At 36.3% G+C, this 14,060-nt stretch overlaps 1 protein-coding gene across 2 annotated transcripts; it reads right to left on the reverse strand.

Annotated features, from left to right (window-relative positions):
- Positions 1 to 384: 384 nt before the first annotated feature.
- LOC113725289 (alpha-galactosidase 3-like) lies at positions 385 to 7,393 on the reverse strand. Of its 2 annotated transcripts, XM_027248373.2 has the most exons (15): positions 7,046 to 7,387; positions 6,589 to 6,647; positions 5,815 to 5,871; positions 5,701 to 5,735; positions 5,367 to 5,470; positions 5,159 to 5,231; positions 4,190 to 4,248; positions 4,042 to 4,107; positions 3,857 to 3,940; positions 3,220 to 3,284; positions 3,046 to 3,128; positions 2,680 to 2,770; positions 2,457 to 2,515; positions 1,271 to 1,411; positions 385 to 700 (listed from the first exon to the last, which is right to left on the reverse strand). In XM_027248373.2, the coding sequence occupies exons 1-15, from the start codon at positions 7,258 to 7,260 to the stop codon at positions 587 to 589; spliced, it is 1,305 nt and encodes a 434-aa protein (XP_027104174.2). In that variant the 5' UTR covers positions 7,261 to 7,387; the 3' UTR covers positions 385 to 586. The 2 variants fall into 2 exon arrangements, with proteins under 2 accessions (XP_027104174.2, XP_071929832.1); XM_072073731.1 differs by lacking the exon at positions 1,271 to 1,411 and having other exon boundaries at positions 7,046 to 7,393.
- Between the last annotated feature and the right edge of the window lie 6,667 nt (positions 7,394 to 14,060).

Consider the following 14,060-nt stretch of genomic DNA (forward strand, 5'->3'; position numbering starts at 1 on the left):
CATGGTCGAGACATTCATTTGACAAGGGAAGCCAACGGCCAAACAAGTTATGCCAAACCGCGTTTGCAAGGCAGGATGCGCGCAGCTTCTCTCATCTCTGAATGTACTGTGACAGATGAATCTCGCTGCGGTGTTTTAGTTTCCTTTATAATTTACCAACGCAACTTCCTTGTACCGTGATACAGTCAAGGTTGGAGTATATTACTGAACTACGCAGAGAATTATGAACTTATGTATAGACCATATACTAATAACTTGATCAGACTGCATACGTTGGAGCAAAAATGATGGACGCTGACACTAGCCAACCACCCCCCCCCCTCCTCCTCCTCCTCCTCCTCCTCCTCCTCCTCCCCAACCAAAAAAAAAATAAAAAAAGAACGATGATTATGAAGGTAATATTGACCAACTTGTCCATCAACTTCGTACAGAGAAATGAATTTATTCACTCAAGGACAACATGGATGGGTGTCTAATACGGTGGAGCATCAGGTAGTAGATACAGATATTCCTCTTCATGTCGTACATCAAATTACTGGCATCAACCAGCTAATATGATTGAGCCATGCAATGACTCTGCTAGCTTTTACAGAATCTGAGAGTTAGTAGTAGTCTGAGGAGTTAAAATGAGCATTTCACATGCGTGAGCTTCAACTTGAGCACTTAATGAAGCCACCCTGTTATCCGCAACAACTTCATGCTGCAATCAGTCAGAAGAATAGATTCCAAGTAAATATGGAAACAAAATGCATTCCAACTAACAGAAATTGGATCATGTTACCTCTGATGAAAAAAGAATATAAGATTCCTAAGATGTTATATTTCAGTTCTAACTACTAAATTCCAACATTTTGATGGCACTCAGAAACATAAAAAGGTTCAAATTCATGAATCCATTTTCTGCATTAGCATTCGGTCAATAACAGAGGCAAAATATTAGAACCCTGCAACTTAAAAAAAGCCACCAGAGAATCGCAGAGGCATATGATATGAGCGTTCCAGTGATCTATACAAGTTCCCACACTTCTCTAAATTGCAACTAAGTTTTATGAAACAGGCGAAGCTAGAAACAACTTAATTTTGGGGCTTAAGTAACCGCATATAATTCCTTTCTTGAAAAGGCCTTAGAGGCCGTAGCAACTTAAAAGTGACAGGGGGACCAAATCTCAAGAAAATACTAAAAAAGTGTGGAAGATAAACCTTAAAAAGAATATGTTTCAAGTAAGTGATATTATTGCCTTATTTGTCTAAGTGTACCAGTATTAATCACCTTCCACAAATCTCTAACAGACACAGGGGTTGAAGATTCGAGTCCCAATGCTGACCATCCAGCCGTAATAGTTGCAACTTTTGAACATCGATTCCATAGAACAACAACCACACGTTGCTCAGATAAAGGGCCAGCCCAAACCTGGTAAGAGAAATATAACTCTGTGGGCACATTTATATGTATTGTATGTGACAGAACGTAGTCATGGCATACTTTAGCAGACAAAGATTTGTTTGCATCACAATTGCCTCCCACCCAGCAAAAGACGAAAAGACAATTACTCTTAAAATAGACAGAACCTTTATAATTGTTCTCACAAATTCAGTTTCAGTTCACCCATCTCTCAAGAAACATCAATTTTGCACTCAAAGAAACACATCTAGAAGGACATTACAACTATGGATGAAAAGGTAACCAGTGGCATGAAGCAAGACAGACTGTAGCCTGACACCCCCTCGTGACAATTAAGTTCTGAAAGTTGAGCAAGCCCAATAAGAAAATAACCATATACCTTCTTTGCAAAGTGCATAGAATAAACATACAATTATCACTTCTTGCCCTTAGGTAGAGTTTCCATTTCCAGAATTAATGGCTCTCTGCTTTCATAACTGCAGAGAGAACCATTGTGCTGCTTTACGTGTCAACTGATTCATGTTACTCTTTTCTGCAGGCTCAAAAATTTTGATAACTCCTTGAATTCAGTCCAGAAAAAGGCTTGTACTTTTCGTTTTTGGCAGTTCCAAAATGGAAGTTTGAATTGATGCTAAAAGGAGAAAACCATATAGCCTAACTGTCCTGAACCCATTTGGACTTCACTCAACAGTCAAATGATGATGTAGAAAACCACATATTCTCCACATCAATCACAGCTTACAAAATTAGAACCTAACTTGTTATGTTGTCTTTCAGAATAGTCCCATTGAAACCAAACATGGCTACTGAGGCACAGATCCCTCATAAAAGCGGATTTCACACTTTCCTTTCTTCCTAGTCTGGCTATAAAGTATCCATACCAACTTTGTCTTCAACTCAAAACTCGCTACAATCCCAAAAGTTGATCCAGTTAAAAAATACAGCCATTCTAATAGTCAGACTACTTTTATGGATACATACAACTGAAAGTGTAGGAAAAAGAAAAACGAAGCCAAAAAGAAAGGAAGAACATAAAAGCAAAAGAGAATAACACCTGTTCACATCCATCTGTTCCAGAAACGTAAACTTTCCTTCCCTGAACCCCAAGTGAGTCTGCAGAGAGAAACAATCAAGATTATTCTTTCAAAGACATCAAGTTGAGATGTCTTTGCCAAGCAGTGCAAACTTATTCCAGTAAGCAACTCAGTTTTCAAACCTGTTTCATTACAATCACAGACAGAAGCAAGCTAGAAAAACCGTCAATTAAGACATTTTACCTTGATTTACAGCAATAACCTCTTCATTGCTCAGAATTTCAAATGTTTCAGACATCATATTTCTCACATCACAACCAACCAAAAGAGGAGCCTGCACTCAAGCAATTTACTTTCCATTGTCAGATTCATGCAGGGAACTAAAGTAAATTTTTGAAAGAATTGAGTGTAAAAAGGATGTGCATAGAAAAGGTTAGTTCACCAGTAAAATATTTTGAGATCTACCTGGTATACAGAATGGGCAATGAGCCAATGAAAAGGAAAACTAAAAGCAACACTAAACTCAGTTTTATTAAACAATCACAGTTATATTGCAAGTAAAACAAAATATAAGTTGCCAAGAGGTGTGAAATTTTGGTAAAAGAGCACCTTCATCAAAGCCCAAATGCTAAAATGTGCTCGATACTCCTGGTAAGTCATTCCCCCATTCCCAACCTCTAACATATCAGGGTCTGACAGAAGATCAAGTGATTGTGTAAGAAACTGAAAATCGGACCATAAAGGCTACGTTAAAATTCATCAGACAAAGCTACACATTCTTACCATTCCATCCACCAGGACCAGCATAAGCAGCCCACTTGTCATTTAGATCAGCAATACTAGTCATGCTGGAATAGAAAACATTACAAGCTCGTCAGCATAATTTTTGGTTGGAGGCAGTTACTATAAATGCATGAAGATGGAAGAGCAATTAGAGATCATCCATGCCCATGTTTTTCTAGCTATCTTCTTATACAATTACATCAGAGAAACCATAGGCCCAAGCAGCTTTAGGACCAACTCTCAAACTTTGTTTTCTCAAGTAGATGCTTGTAAATCATGTTAATTTTGCAGGTGGAACTTAATTAAGTAATAGTGGTTGAAAAGTTGAAAACTTTAGCATCTAAATACAAAGTGATATTGTTGAAAGCGACATCTAAAGCTTTATTCAATACAATTGGCAGAAAACTTCTATTCATGGCGTTGTTTCAATTAAATAGGTAACATTTAGTAAGTGCCATTAATGATATACTGCATGGCAATGAGATAGCAGTTATTGTAACTCAACTTGATTTAGAAACAGGGAAAAAAGCATTTGAAAGAAGAGTATTGCCTTTATTTAACTTGAAGGTTTTATACTATCATGCTTTCAAGAAATTCTTTCAGTCCAGCTAAGAGAAAGATGCTTAAATTACAAAACCTTGCCCATGAATCATTGATGTCATCTGTTGTACGCCAGCTATTTCCAACTTTGCCAGCCCACAGAGCAGGATCATCAACGCCCCTGCCATATGTACAATTTAAGTAAAATCCATTATCAATATCCGGAGGCTTGAATTTGGGAATTGTATACTGGAGAAACAAGCAAAAGAGATAGAAGATTACCATTCACAAAGAGAATAGAATATTTTTCGCCCAGTTGCGTTTAGGGCATCTCGCATTGGCGGGTATCTGGCAATCAAGAAATAAGCACATGGGTCAAACTGTGGACATTGAGCAATAAGATTCACATTAACATGGGAAAGATTATAACCTTTCTTTTGGCGGGATACCCAAGTTGAAGCAGTTGTCATACTTTAAATAATCCACATCCTGTACAACAGACAATGTGACACACAAGGTAGCAGCTTAAATTTATAGATTTCAAAAGATCCAAACAAGTTGTTTATCTACAATTGGAACTCATGTATTGAAATTATTAAGCAGCAGTGGAACACACTGTTTCAAGATGGCAAGGCAGATATTGACCAAAATTCACAACCATCACTACCTTCATCCTTCCCACTAATTAAACCGAAGCTCTTATCATCCCCTAAGTGGCTTGACCAGCCCTACTACCACACGCTCTATTCCAACCCACACCTACCTCAAATTTCCATCAAACCATTATTTTCTAAACAAATTAAACAATAGCTTTACATCTGCTATGACTCCAGGTAAAACAAAATTTATCAGACAAATACAAGATTGTCAAAAATACTGCCACCAAAGTTGTGTAGCATTTAGATAGAGGGTAAAAAAGTATATGAGACTCCTGTGAATGCACATATCAAAATTTGAAATACTGGTCAGACTTGGTAAATTTCCTAACTTATCTGAAGCCCATATACCTGTATCGGAGAGCAGAATGTAATAAAATAGTAAACTAAGAGATTTATGTCCTTCGCTACCAGCAATCCAATATACGTCTACACCAAGAGGCTCAATTACGGTACATATCTTCTGTGGATAACAGTGCTTACTATAGGTAAATCTACCATGAAAATAACATACTAACCTGAGTCCGATTTGAAAAAAAAAAAAAAAATTCCATCCCAAAGCAGAAATAGATATCAGGAGTAAACTCATGTTATATTGCCTTAAGTTCTTATAAAGCACAGTTCAACATTGAAAAAAATAAATCCAAATTATACTAGAAAAGAGTAGATGACTTCAGTGGAACAGACTTCTCAGACTCAAAAATTATAAGATGAGAGTTATTCAACGATAAATAGAAACTAACCCAAGATGCAAAGAGAGCTGCATCATCATTTTCATGGTATAGTGATCCAGGTCGAACTTGACAAGTAAAAACTCTACACATTTTAGTTGCTCCAATCAGTAAGAAGAGAAACAGATGTTGACTGCAGCAGGATGTCATGGTTTACAGGGAAAAGTGATTGTATAACTATGTCTAATTATAACCATTCTGACCAGTAAATTGGTCCTACCCTGCATCAGAATAGATACCAAGCTTGAGCCCTTTCGCATGCACATAATCTGCAAGAGCTTTGATTCCTGATGGGAAAGTTTTAGGATCAGGAACCAACTGACCCTGCACAACCATCTCCACAATTAACCTTTGATTTAACACTGAATTTGCTATAATTGATTAAACAAACAATTGTGCCAACAGCAGTTACTTCAACCTCTTCAGTATGCCATCTCAAAGATTGCAGCCTGAACAACTTCTTAGAAGCATTTTATAACTAGAGAAATATCATTGTCTTCTTTAACAGACAAGGACTACAACAAAGGACGAGTTTAAGAAATCTTTGAACTGACCTTCGAGTTTCGAGCCCAGCTGGACCAGCAATCATCTGCGGTAAATGATACTCAGTACTTCTATAGTCCATATGTGATTACATGGCCAATCAGGGAAACATATGACATCAATACCTATATTAACGTAGTTATAACCTAGGCCAGCTAAACCAGTGGAGATCAGTGCATCCGCTGTAAAAGAGAGTAATATGTGTCAGCTATTCAAAGAGTAGGGGTCCAGTATCAGAAAATATGGCTGTCAGAATTATAAGGGTAAGGTGAACTTCTTTTGGCGCCAAAGAAAGAAAAATACAACAGAAACATTAACATATATGTGTAGCTCCACTAGTCAATAGATCTGTTAGCGAGCTGCAGCTAGTGCATGCATGTAGCAAACATCAACCCCTGAAGCAGAGATCCATTGGAAGCATATGCATAGGATGGAAAAACAAGTTACAGCGTTGCACCAGATTGCATGTGTTTCTCTATAGCGTGCATGCTCCTCAAGACAATGAAAGAAAAGGGAAAGTGTGGCAAGATCCAACGCTACTTGATGAAAAACATGGGACGATAAGTTTGAGCCTGTCATTTTCAGCTTCCCATCCAAATTAAACCAGACTACTTTGTCAGATTCTTGGAAGCATCATTAATGTAACTTGCCGCTATTACGCACATCAAAGACATTATGATTACCATAGAACAAGATCTTATAAATCTTTTTGTCCTTATGACAGTGGCTCCTATATCTCTTTATTGTGGTCACATAAGGAACCCAATCTCAATTTAATAACATTAGTTTTCATGAAACAAATTTTTACGCTTCTAAGAACCATAAAAAAAAAAAAGGAAGCTTAATTTGGCCTTCCATCTAATGCACGAGCATATCTAACAACAAAGTCAGAGCATCACCTGTTTCCTTGATAACTGTTTCATTGATGTTGCAAGCAAAAAAATTCCAGCTATTCCACCTGCCACACATACACTTGAGTAAAATTAACAAAATCTTATCCAAAATTAAAACTTCGAAGAACAGATTACAATTTATTTTAACAAGGACAGCTAAAATCCAAATGCAAGTAGTACACAATGAAAACCCCAACAGATAAACTTAATTGCAAGTAGTACTTTGAATTATCAAACTACTAAAAGCCACAGTCAAACAAGTAAAACCCAATTTCAATCTCAGTTAAAACGTACACATGGAATTACAGAATCTCAAATTCAAAAAGCCAAGTTACAGACTTTATACATCCTGCAGGATCCCAAAAAGCAAAATTGTAAAAAAGAAAACGAAACAGTCATCACCCAATTAAAATGTATGCCCCAGAGAGAGAGAGAGAGAGATGACGATGAATGTAAGTCGTACCCCATCTGTGGAGTTTGAGCCAAGCCGTTATCGAGCTGAAAAACGCCATAGTTGGAAGTATCAAAGATATTGGAGATGGGTTTTACTAGACTTCTTGAATAAGGATGAACTGGTAGAACCATTCTAGCCGCAATCATCACCGACATGACGTAGATGTACATGATTGTTATAAGTACAGGCGCCATGGCTGAGCTGCCTCTGCTCTGCAACACCATAGGTAGTGAAATGAGTAATACTACAGTATATTTCCTCTGGTTTGGTAAAAGAATATGCCAAAAGGGGAAGATGCTAATTTTTTCTTTTATAAGCAGCTCGCGTTTCTCAAATCCGCTATTCTTTCATTCGCATAACCGCCCATTTAGCCAACAATCAATACCACTGGACATGGTCCCACTTCCATTCTAGCTTCTTCGTCTGGATAAAATTTCGGACTCTTATGTCTAATTTTAATATTGAATTAAGCATTCGACAGGATTTCAAGTAAAATATGTACTGACGTCCGTATGAATTTGACATGGTACTATACTCGCAAATGCTTGGAGCAATACATCGATTTTAACATTGGGGGAGAGACCAGTATTAAATCTTACTAATATGGTTAATTATTCATCATTTCTTCCATATCATTTGTGAGGTTGACAACTTATTATGCTTCCTTATATTGATGGTGCAGAAGCTTTATGTTGATTTGGATTTTGGCAGGTTCGATGCTCGACAAAAATGGTTGGTTCGTAATCATTGATTATACAAAAGCGCTGAAGGCAACCAGAATATGGATTTAGAAGATGATGATCCCCCATGATACGGATTAAGCAGTATGAAAAAGTTATTCTTAGGAGTCATTTATTTTTATTTAAGTGGTGGCATCATTGGCTGTCGATTTTTTTTTTTGATAATTCATTGGCTGTCGATTAATCTTCCTATCAAAGGACAATTGACACAGTGACACTTGTCGTTTTAATCTCGCTTGACTATAATATTGCCAAGTAAAACAAAAAATTTTTTCAAATGTACAGCAGAATTCAGAATTTTTGATTGATGTACAGGAGAATTTAATGAACTTCATTACCTTTGTACTCATGTGCTTTTCTTACTTGTTCCTATTAATGAAGTTCACTGATTTACATAAATATTACAAAAACAAAAAACAGGGAAAAAAAAAGTATTGTTAATAGGATCGATTGAGAAATGAAACTTTAATCTAATGGTCGAAATAGACACTCACAATTAGAGATTCTCAATTGAAATCTCATTAGATGTTTACTATGAAGAAAAAAAAATCTCATTATGTGCGTAGTTTAGTTTAGCGTAGTTATCATTATGTATGTATCGTTAAATCTTCATCCTTGTCCATGTAGCATTGTATCCTGTCATGAGAAAGTCGAACGTATTGGTGCATAAAACACCTTGGAATAATGGGAGAATTCGCAATGGCACTGCAAGTCCTTAATTCTATCATTCTGTCGTCAAAAATTTTGGTAATTATTTATAAATCAGAATGGTAAATTTCTCCGTGCACAAAACTATCCTCTTCTTTTTTTGGCTTTTTATCAGTTTACCTCTTAAATTATACCCCAACTATTAGTTTAGTTCCTAACGTTAATTTTTAGTCATCTAAGTCCATCTGTTAAGTCAAAGTAGGTAATTGACCATTAACCCATTTAAAAATTGCCTTGCTAACTAACTAAAAGTTTGGTGAAAACTTTTATGACAAAAATACCCTCCCCTCGTGCGTTAAGTGTAAAACAAGGATTAGAAGGCTTTTCTCTCCTCTATTTTCTTAAATTGTTAACAAAATTTCTTATTTTGTGCAATTCAAGACATTGCAAATATGATGCTATAGAAGTGTGGAATTTCATAACCTGTTTGCACGTCATTGAGCAAAGACAATCTTAGAAGGAAAATTTTATAGTTATTCCATTATAAGGTCTATTTTTTCACAAGTGATATGTTACTAAAAAAATTTTCTCCAGTGATCTTTTCTTTTTCATAATTTTCCAAATTATAAGAACATGCGAGTTTTTCCAAATTGAAGCAATTCTCACATATTAAGGAATTGGAAACCAGACATTATTAGTTGAAAAGGAGACCTAACGGAACTTTTTTCATGTACAAATCATATTTGTCTACACATATTAATTCAAAATATCAACTTTAGCAACCTGGTGCACTTACAATAACAAATGTTTTTCCACTGTCTACTTGCCATAAAAACACCATCATTACGTTAAGTGTCTAATTGTCCTGAAACAAAAGATAAATAGTCATTACATTAAAAACAACATCATCACATTAAAATACCATCATTACATTAAGTGTCTAGTTGTCCTGAAACAAAAGATAAATAGTCATTCTGCTACCTTAAAAGACACCAACCAACCAGAAAAAAAACAACATAATATCACTATTCAATAGGACAAAACAAACAACACGTCTGGGAGCATGGCTAACCCCTTTTTTTGCGCAGAAAATATTACAAACATCCTTTTGAACATGGGGTTTTGATACACAGGAAATCTTTCAGTCACTACAATAGCAACTGAACCCGGATTCTTTAGTATTAAAGTAGCACAGTATTGTTGTTTATGCTCACCTTGAATCATTGTTTTCGCTTTACTCTTGGCCCTATAAAGTTGTTAGTCACCCACATTAACATTGTATTTCTTCTTCATTGCTTTCTTAAATACCTCAATTTTCAAAGATGGATCATCAGCAATGTCCCTAACAAACACTTGAGCTAACCATCTTGCATTAGCACTCTTGTTCTTATAGGACTTGGACACTTACGAGGAACCCCTTCTAACGTTTTTATTTGGAATGTACTAGTATCCCCACATTTACTGTCGTCAAACACTTGATTTCTTTCTAGGGTTTTTAGGAGGGAGAATTTGGGTTGATACTTACGAAGAAGAAATTATAAAAGTGGCTTCGATTTTTTTGTTTTGTAGTCTCGCCACTTCATAAACGGCATTTTTGAGAATGAAATTTCTTTTTTAAGGTCTCATGGGCATGTTTGTCCATTCATATTTAAGTTGGATCTAAACATGTCTTTTCACGTGAATTATAAAATGCTGTCTCGTTTGACTATTAGTCTAAGGAGTTGAGTAACTAAAAGTTAACGTTATAGACTAAACTGATAGTTGGGGTATAGTTTAAGAGGGTAAAATGATAAAACTCCCCTTTTTTTTGGTACCAAGTGTTCCCTAATTCATTGGTGAAAAAAAAAAAAAAACTTTCCTAGGCATTTACTCTCACTTCAAAACACACCCCGAAAATAATACTACTGCAATTGGTTTTCAAGTTTGGTATATACGTAGAAAATAGAACTGTCGCCCAACCATGCTTCTCACATGAGTTGACCACGGGGAATTAAAAAATTGGAAAAGCATCTATAATGCCATGTGTAGGTGGTGCCATCTTTTGCTGATTTGTGGACTCAACAGCTTCGAAATCAATTTTTATGTTTGGCTCGTTCTTGATTAAACCTTAACAACTCCAAAGCATGCGCCCCCCTCAGTTGTCGTCCTCGTTGAGTTGAGCTGTCTACGTTGGCATTTTTCTTGATTCATTTATGTATTTTTCCCAAGCAGTTAATGGAAGATGCCAATGTATGATGACTTTTCCTTCAAAAAAATCGTATGCAAGAATGGGAATACAACTCTCTAAGCATAGTTATTAAATTCGGCTCGGCCCGAGCAGTCGAACCGGTCAAATCGGTGAATCGGGCATTGGATCGAATTAGATTTTAAATTAGATCGTTTAAGCAATCAAACCGTTGAATAGTCAACGGACCGGCGGTTCGATCGCATAAAACCGAAAATCTGACCGGTTTTATTAAGGAACAGAATTTCGTATAAAAATTTTATTCTTTGTTGGAATTCAAACCTTGGACCTCTGATCCTTAGAGCAAGGCTGCAGACCACCAAGCTACTTCACCATTTGTTGATTGAGTAGCTTACTTATAATATATAAACGTTTTGTCAACTTTATCTTTTTTTTTATTTCTTTGGAATCTTTTAATAAAAATTTATGACCCCAAACTTTATAAGTTATAAAATGGACTTCAAAAATGACATATTACATAATTCATTTTAAAGACAAATATTATTTTTAATAATTTTTTGTACTTAAAATTCATAAATAAGTTAGATAATTACACTAAACATAGATAAAATTTTATACTTGAAGTTTGGTATATTACTAAATAACTTAATATTTTATTGATTCTTATACGAATTAATTATTTTATAGCAAATTAAATTATATGAGCATTTGTTATAACATTATTTATTATAATTTATATCATATATCTTATATCAAAAATTATGAAATATAATATTTAAATATAATTAGTGACCCACTGGTTAAACCAGTAACCCGTTGACCCACCTTGTTCGCTGGATCCCTCCCGGGTTGGGTTTAATAACTATGCTCTCAAGATTGTCGTTTGATGGTGCAAAGATTGATTAGAATCCTTGACAAAAGAAAGAACTACTTACCTAAGGTGGAACGGAATTAACGGGGTGCTCAATTTCAGTTACATTTCCATTCCCGTGTTCACATCTTTAATTCGTCGACGCGTATAATCAGTCAAACACATGAAATTCCATGTACGAATGATGAGACCCAAAACTTCCCCCATGAAACATTGACGATTGCACTAACTGTTGATGTATGGAATTAGCCGATAATCATACTGCGTTTTGATAACTCCTGCATAGCTGCTAGCTAGGCTACATGCAACTACTTCGCTATTACTGGCTACTACTACTAGTTGGAAAAAGGAAAACACGGCCTAGCAATTAATTAAGATAGGATCGAGGAAGAGGAGGAGGGGAAAAAACTCAAAGAATGAAATGGATATAGAAGCGACAGAGATAACACTGAGAGAGATCAGCAGCAAGCAACTGAAGCAAGTAGCAGTAGATTTGTATATAGCTGAAAGCCTTGATTAACATGGCATGCATGGTTATGATCAGCAGCCAATTCCATCCTATGATCATAGCTAGATACATGTTGTTCGATCCAGACTAGGTTTGTATTACGCCGTTGTTTCTTCGGCTTGGTGCAGACGGGGGAGTGGCCCCTTTGGGAAGCACTTGCATGACTAATAATCCAACTATTCCTCCAACCTTCCCTAGGCTTGCGGTTGCAGGTGCTGCCTTCATCAACTGATGCGAGCCTTTTTCAGCCCCAACACTTTGTGAATTCATGTCATTAATTAGTGGTCTGGCTGATGAAGATTTGCAGAGAACAAGGCACAGGAAGAGAATTAGCGTCGTAAGCTGCGAGTACGGTGTGCTTGACTTGGCCGCCATCATCATCTCAAAATCTGCAATAAATTGAAAGGTATAGCTGATTCTGTTGAACCTTTTTTTCTTTTCCTTTGTGAGAGGATTATGAATTTGGGTTCCTATGATTTGTTTGCAAGAACCTGGAATTGAGTGCAAGAAAGGAGCTGGTTGCTTGTACTGTATATGCTCCTGCTAAGGGCACTCGTCAGTTTTATTTTATGCTAGTTATTAGGGGTGGAAAGCTTCGGCCATTTAAAGACTAATTTTGAGTCCGTCTAATGGGTGTACATTAGGCACTGCCTGTGCCCGACTGAGATGCGCTTCAAATTTTTTTTTTAAGAAAAAATTATCAAGTGCCCAATAAACGCTGGTTACAAATATATACATTACCATATTGGAGGAGCATGTCAGCAAGTGGTTGAAAAAGTCAGAGGCTCAAGAAAGTCGCGCGTGGGAAAACTCCGTTCCGACTGCCCACCCAGCGCTTTGACTTGCCAGTGTGTTATTTCCTTGTGAGGAGGCGTTTTTTGGAGAGGAGACTAATGAGATTTCGTCGTCATTCCTTTTTCTTACCATTTTAGCATAATTTTGAGAATCTGTAATAAACCGCCATTAAATCAAAGTTGCGAGTGGCAATGCATAAAACTTTCAGGATGCAGTTACCATTCCAAACACTCTCCGACTCAACTCATTAAACTATTATGGCTAATTTTAATGACGGGTGGTTAGCAGGTAATATTGATGACTAATGAATGTGATAGTATTTAAAGTTACCGTGTTGGGTGTTCTTGAGATACAATTGGTAAAGACATTGGACGACTGAGTTGATTAAGAAGTACTCTTCTCTTTTCCCTTCACGACTTGAATTTTTTTCCTTGAATGAAAACAATAAAAATCGTAGTAGTAATTACATTTACTGGTGTGCTTAACTAAAATTTTCATTTGTGGGACAATAATTCTTGATGCTTTAAATGAAAATCTACGTGTTTCATGCTTGGTATATTTGCCACTAGCTTTTATTTTACTTCATGACAAATGAATTGCCCTTACACTTTATAAAAAAAGTTTTGTAAAATTATCATCCAAAACTGACCAAAAAAGCAATTCCACCCCTTTTGTATATGAATTAATGCAGTGAATAATTCCCAGTTAATGCATTTTGCACAGCCTCTAAATTATTTTAACCGACGATATGGAGTTTGAACACCGATCTAGAGTTTAAAAAGATACTCTTCTAGTATGCGAATGTACAAAATGCAAGAAGCGACAAATATGCAGGTCAGAAGGAAGGAGACAATCAACGCAGTTGCCAGCATACCAATACCATTTCATTCGGAAGTTTCCCCTAAGAACTGGCCAAGGGTAGGATTGAAATGTTGCACGGGCAAGAGTGGGTGCGCCTCTCAATTCTTTTCTAAGCTCCAAATTAGGGCCGTAATCGAGTCAAATCGAATTCGAGTATCGTGGTATTTGAGCTTGACTCGACACTAGGAAAGCACTACTTGATCTCGAACTTGAACTCGAACGAGCAGCAGAAATGGAGCTTGAATAATTGTTCGAATGCTTGAAATCGATTCGATTATGTTCGATTTTCTTATGAGTATCAAGCTCGAATCAAGTACTCGAGCTCGATATTCTTGTCCTGTTTTATAAATACTCAATTTTAATCTTTTACCTATCAAATTATTTTTTTTCCATGTGAAATGACCATGTGACCTATA

This window comes from Coffea arabica, chromosome 2c, assembly GCF_036785885.1.
Source record: "Coffea arabica cultivar ET-39 chromosome 2c, Coffea Arabica ET-39 HiFi, whole genome shotgun sequence".
Classification (NCBI taxonomy): domain Eukaryota; kingdom Viridiplantae; phylum Streptophyta; class Magnoliopsida; order Gentianales; family Rubiaceae; genus Coffea; species Coffea arabica.

Coding starts and splice junctions, on each gene's coding strand:
- LOC113725289 (XM_027248373.2), bottom strand. CDS start 7,260: ATGGTGTTGCAGAGCAGAGGCAGCTCAGCCATGGCGCCTGTACTTATA. Junction 3,129..3,219: donor TGGTCCTGGTGGATGGAATG/GTAAGAATGTGT, acceptor ATCTTCTGTCAG/ACCCTGATATGTTAGAGGTT. Junction 2,771..3,045: donor GCATTTGGGCTTTGATGAAG/GTGCTCTTTTAC, acceptor GCTTGAGTGCAG/GCTCCTCTTTTGGTTGGTTG.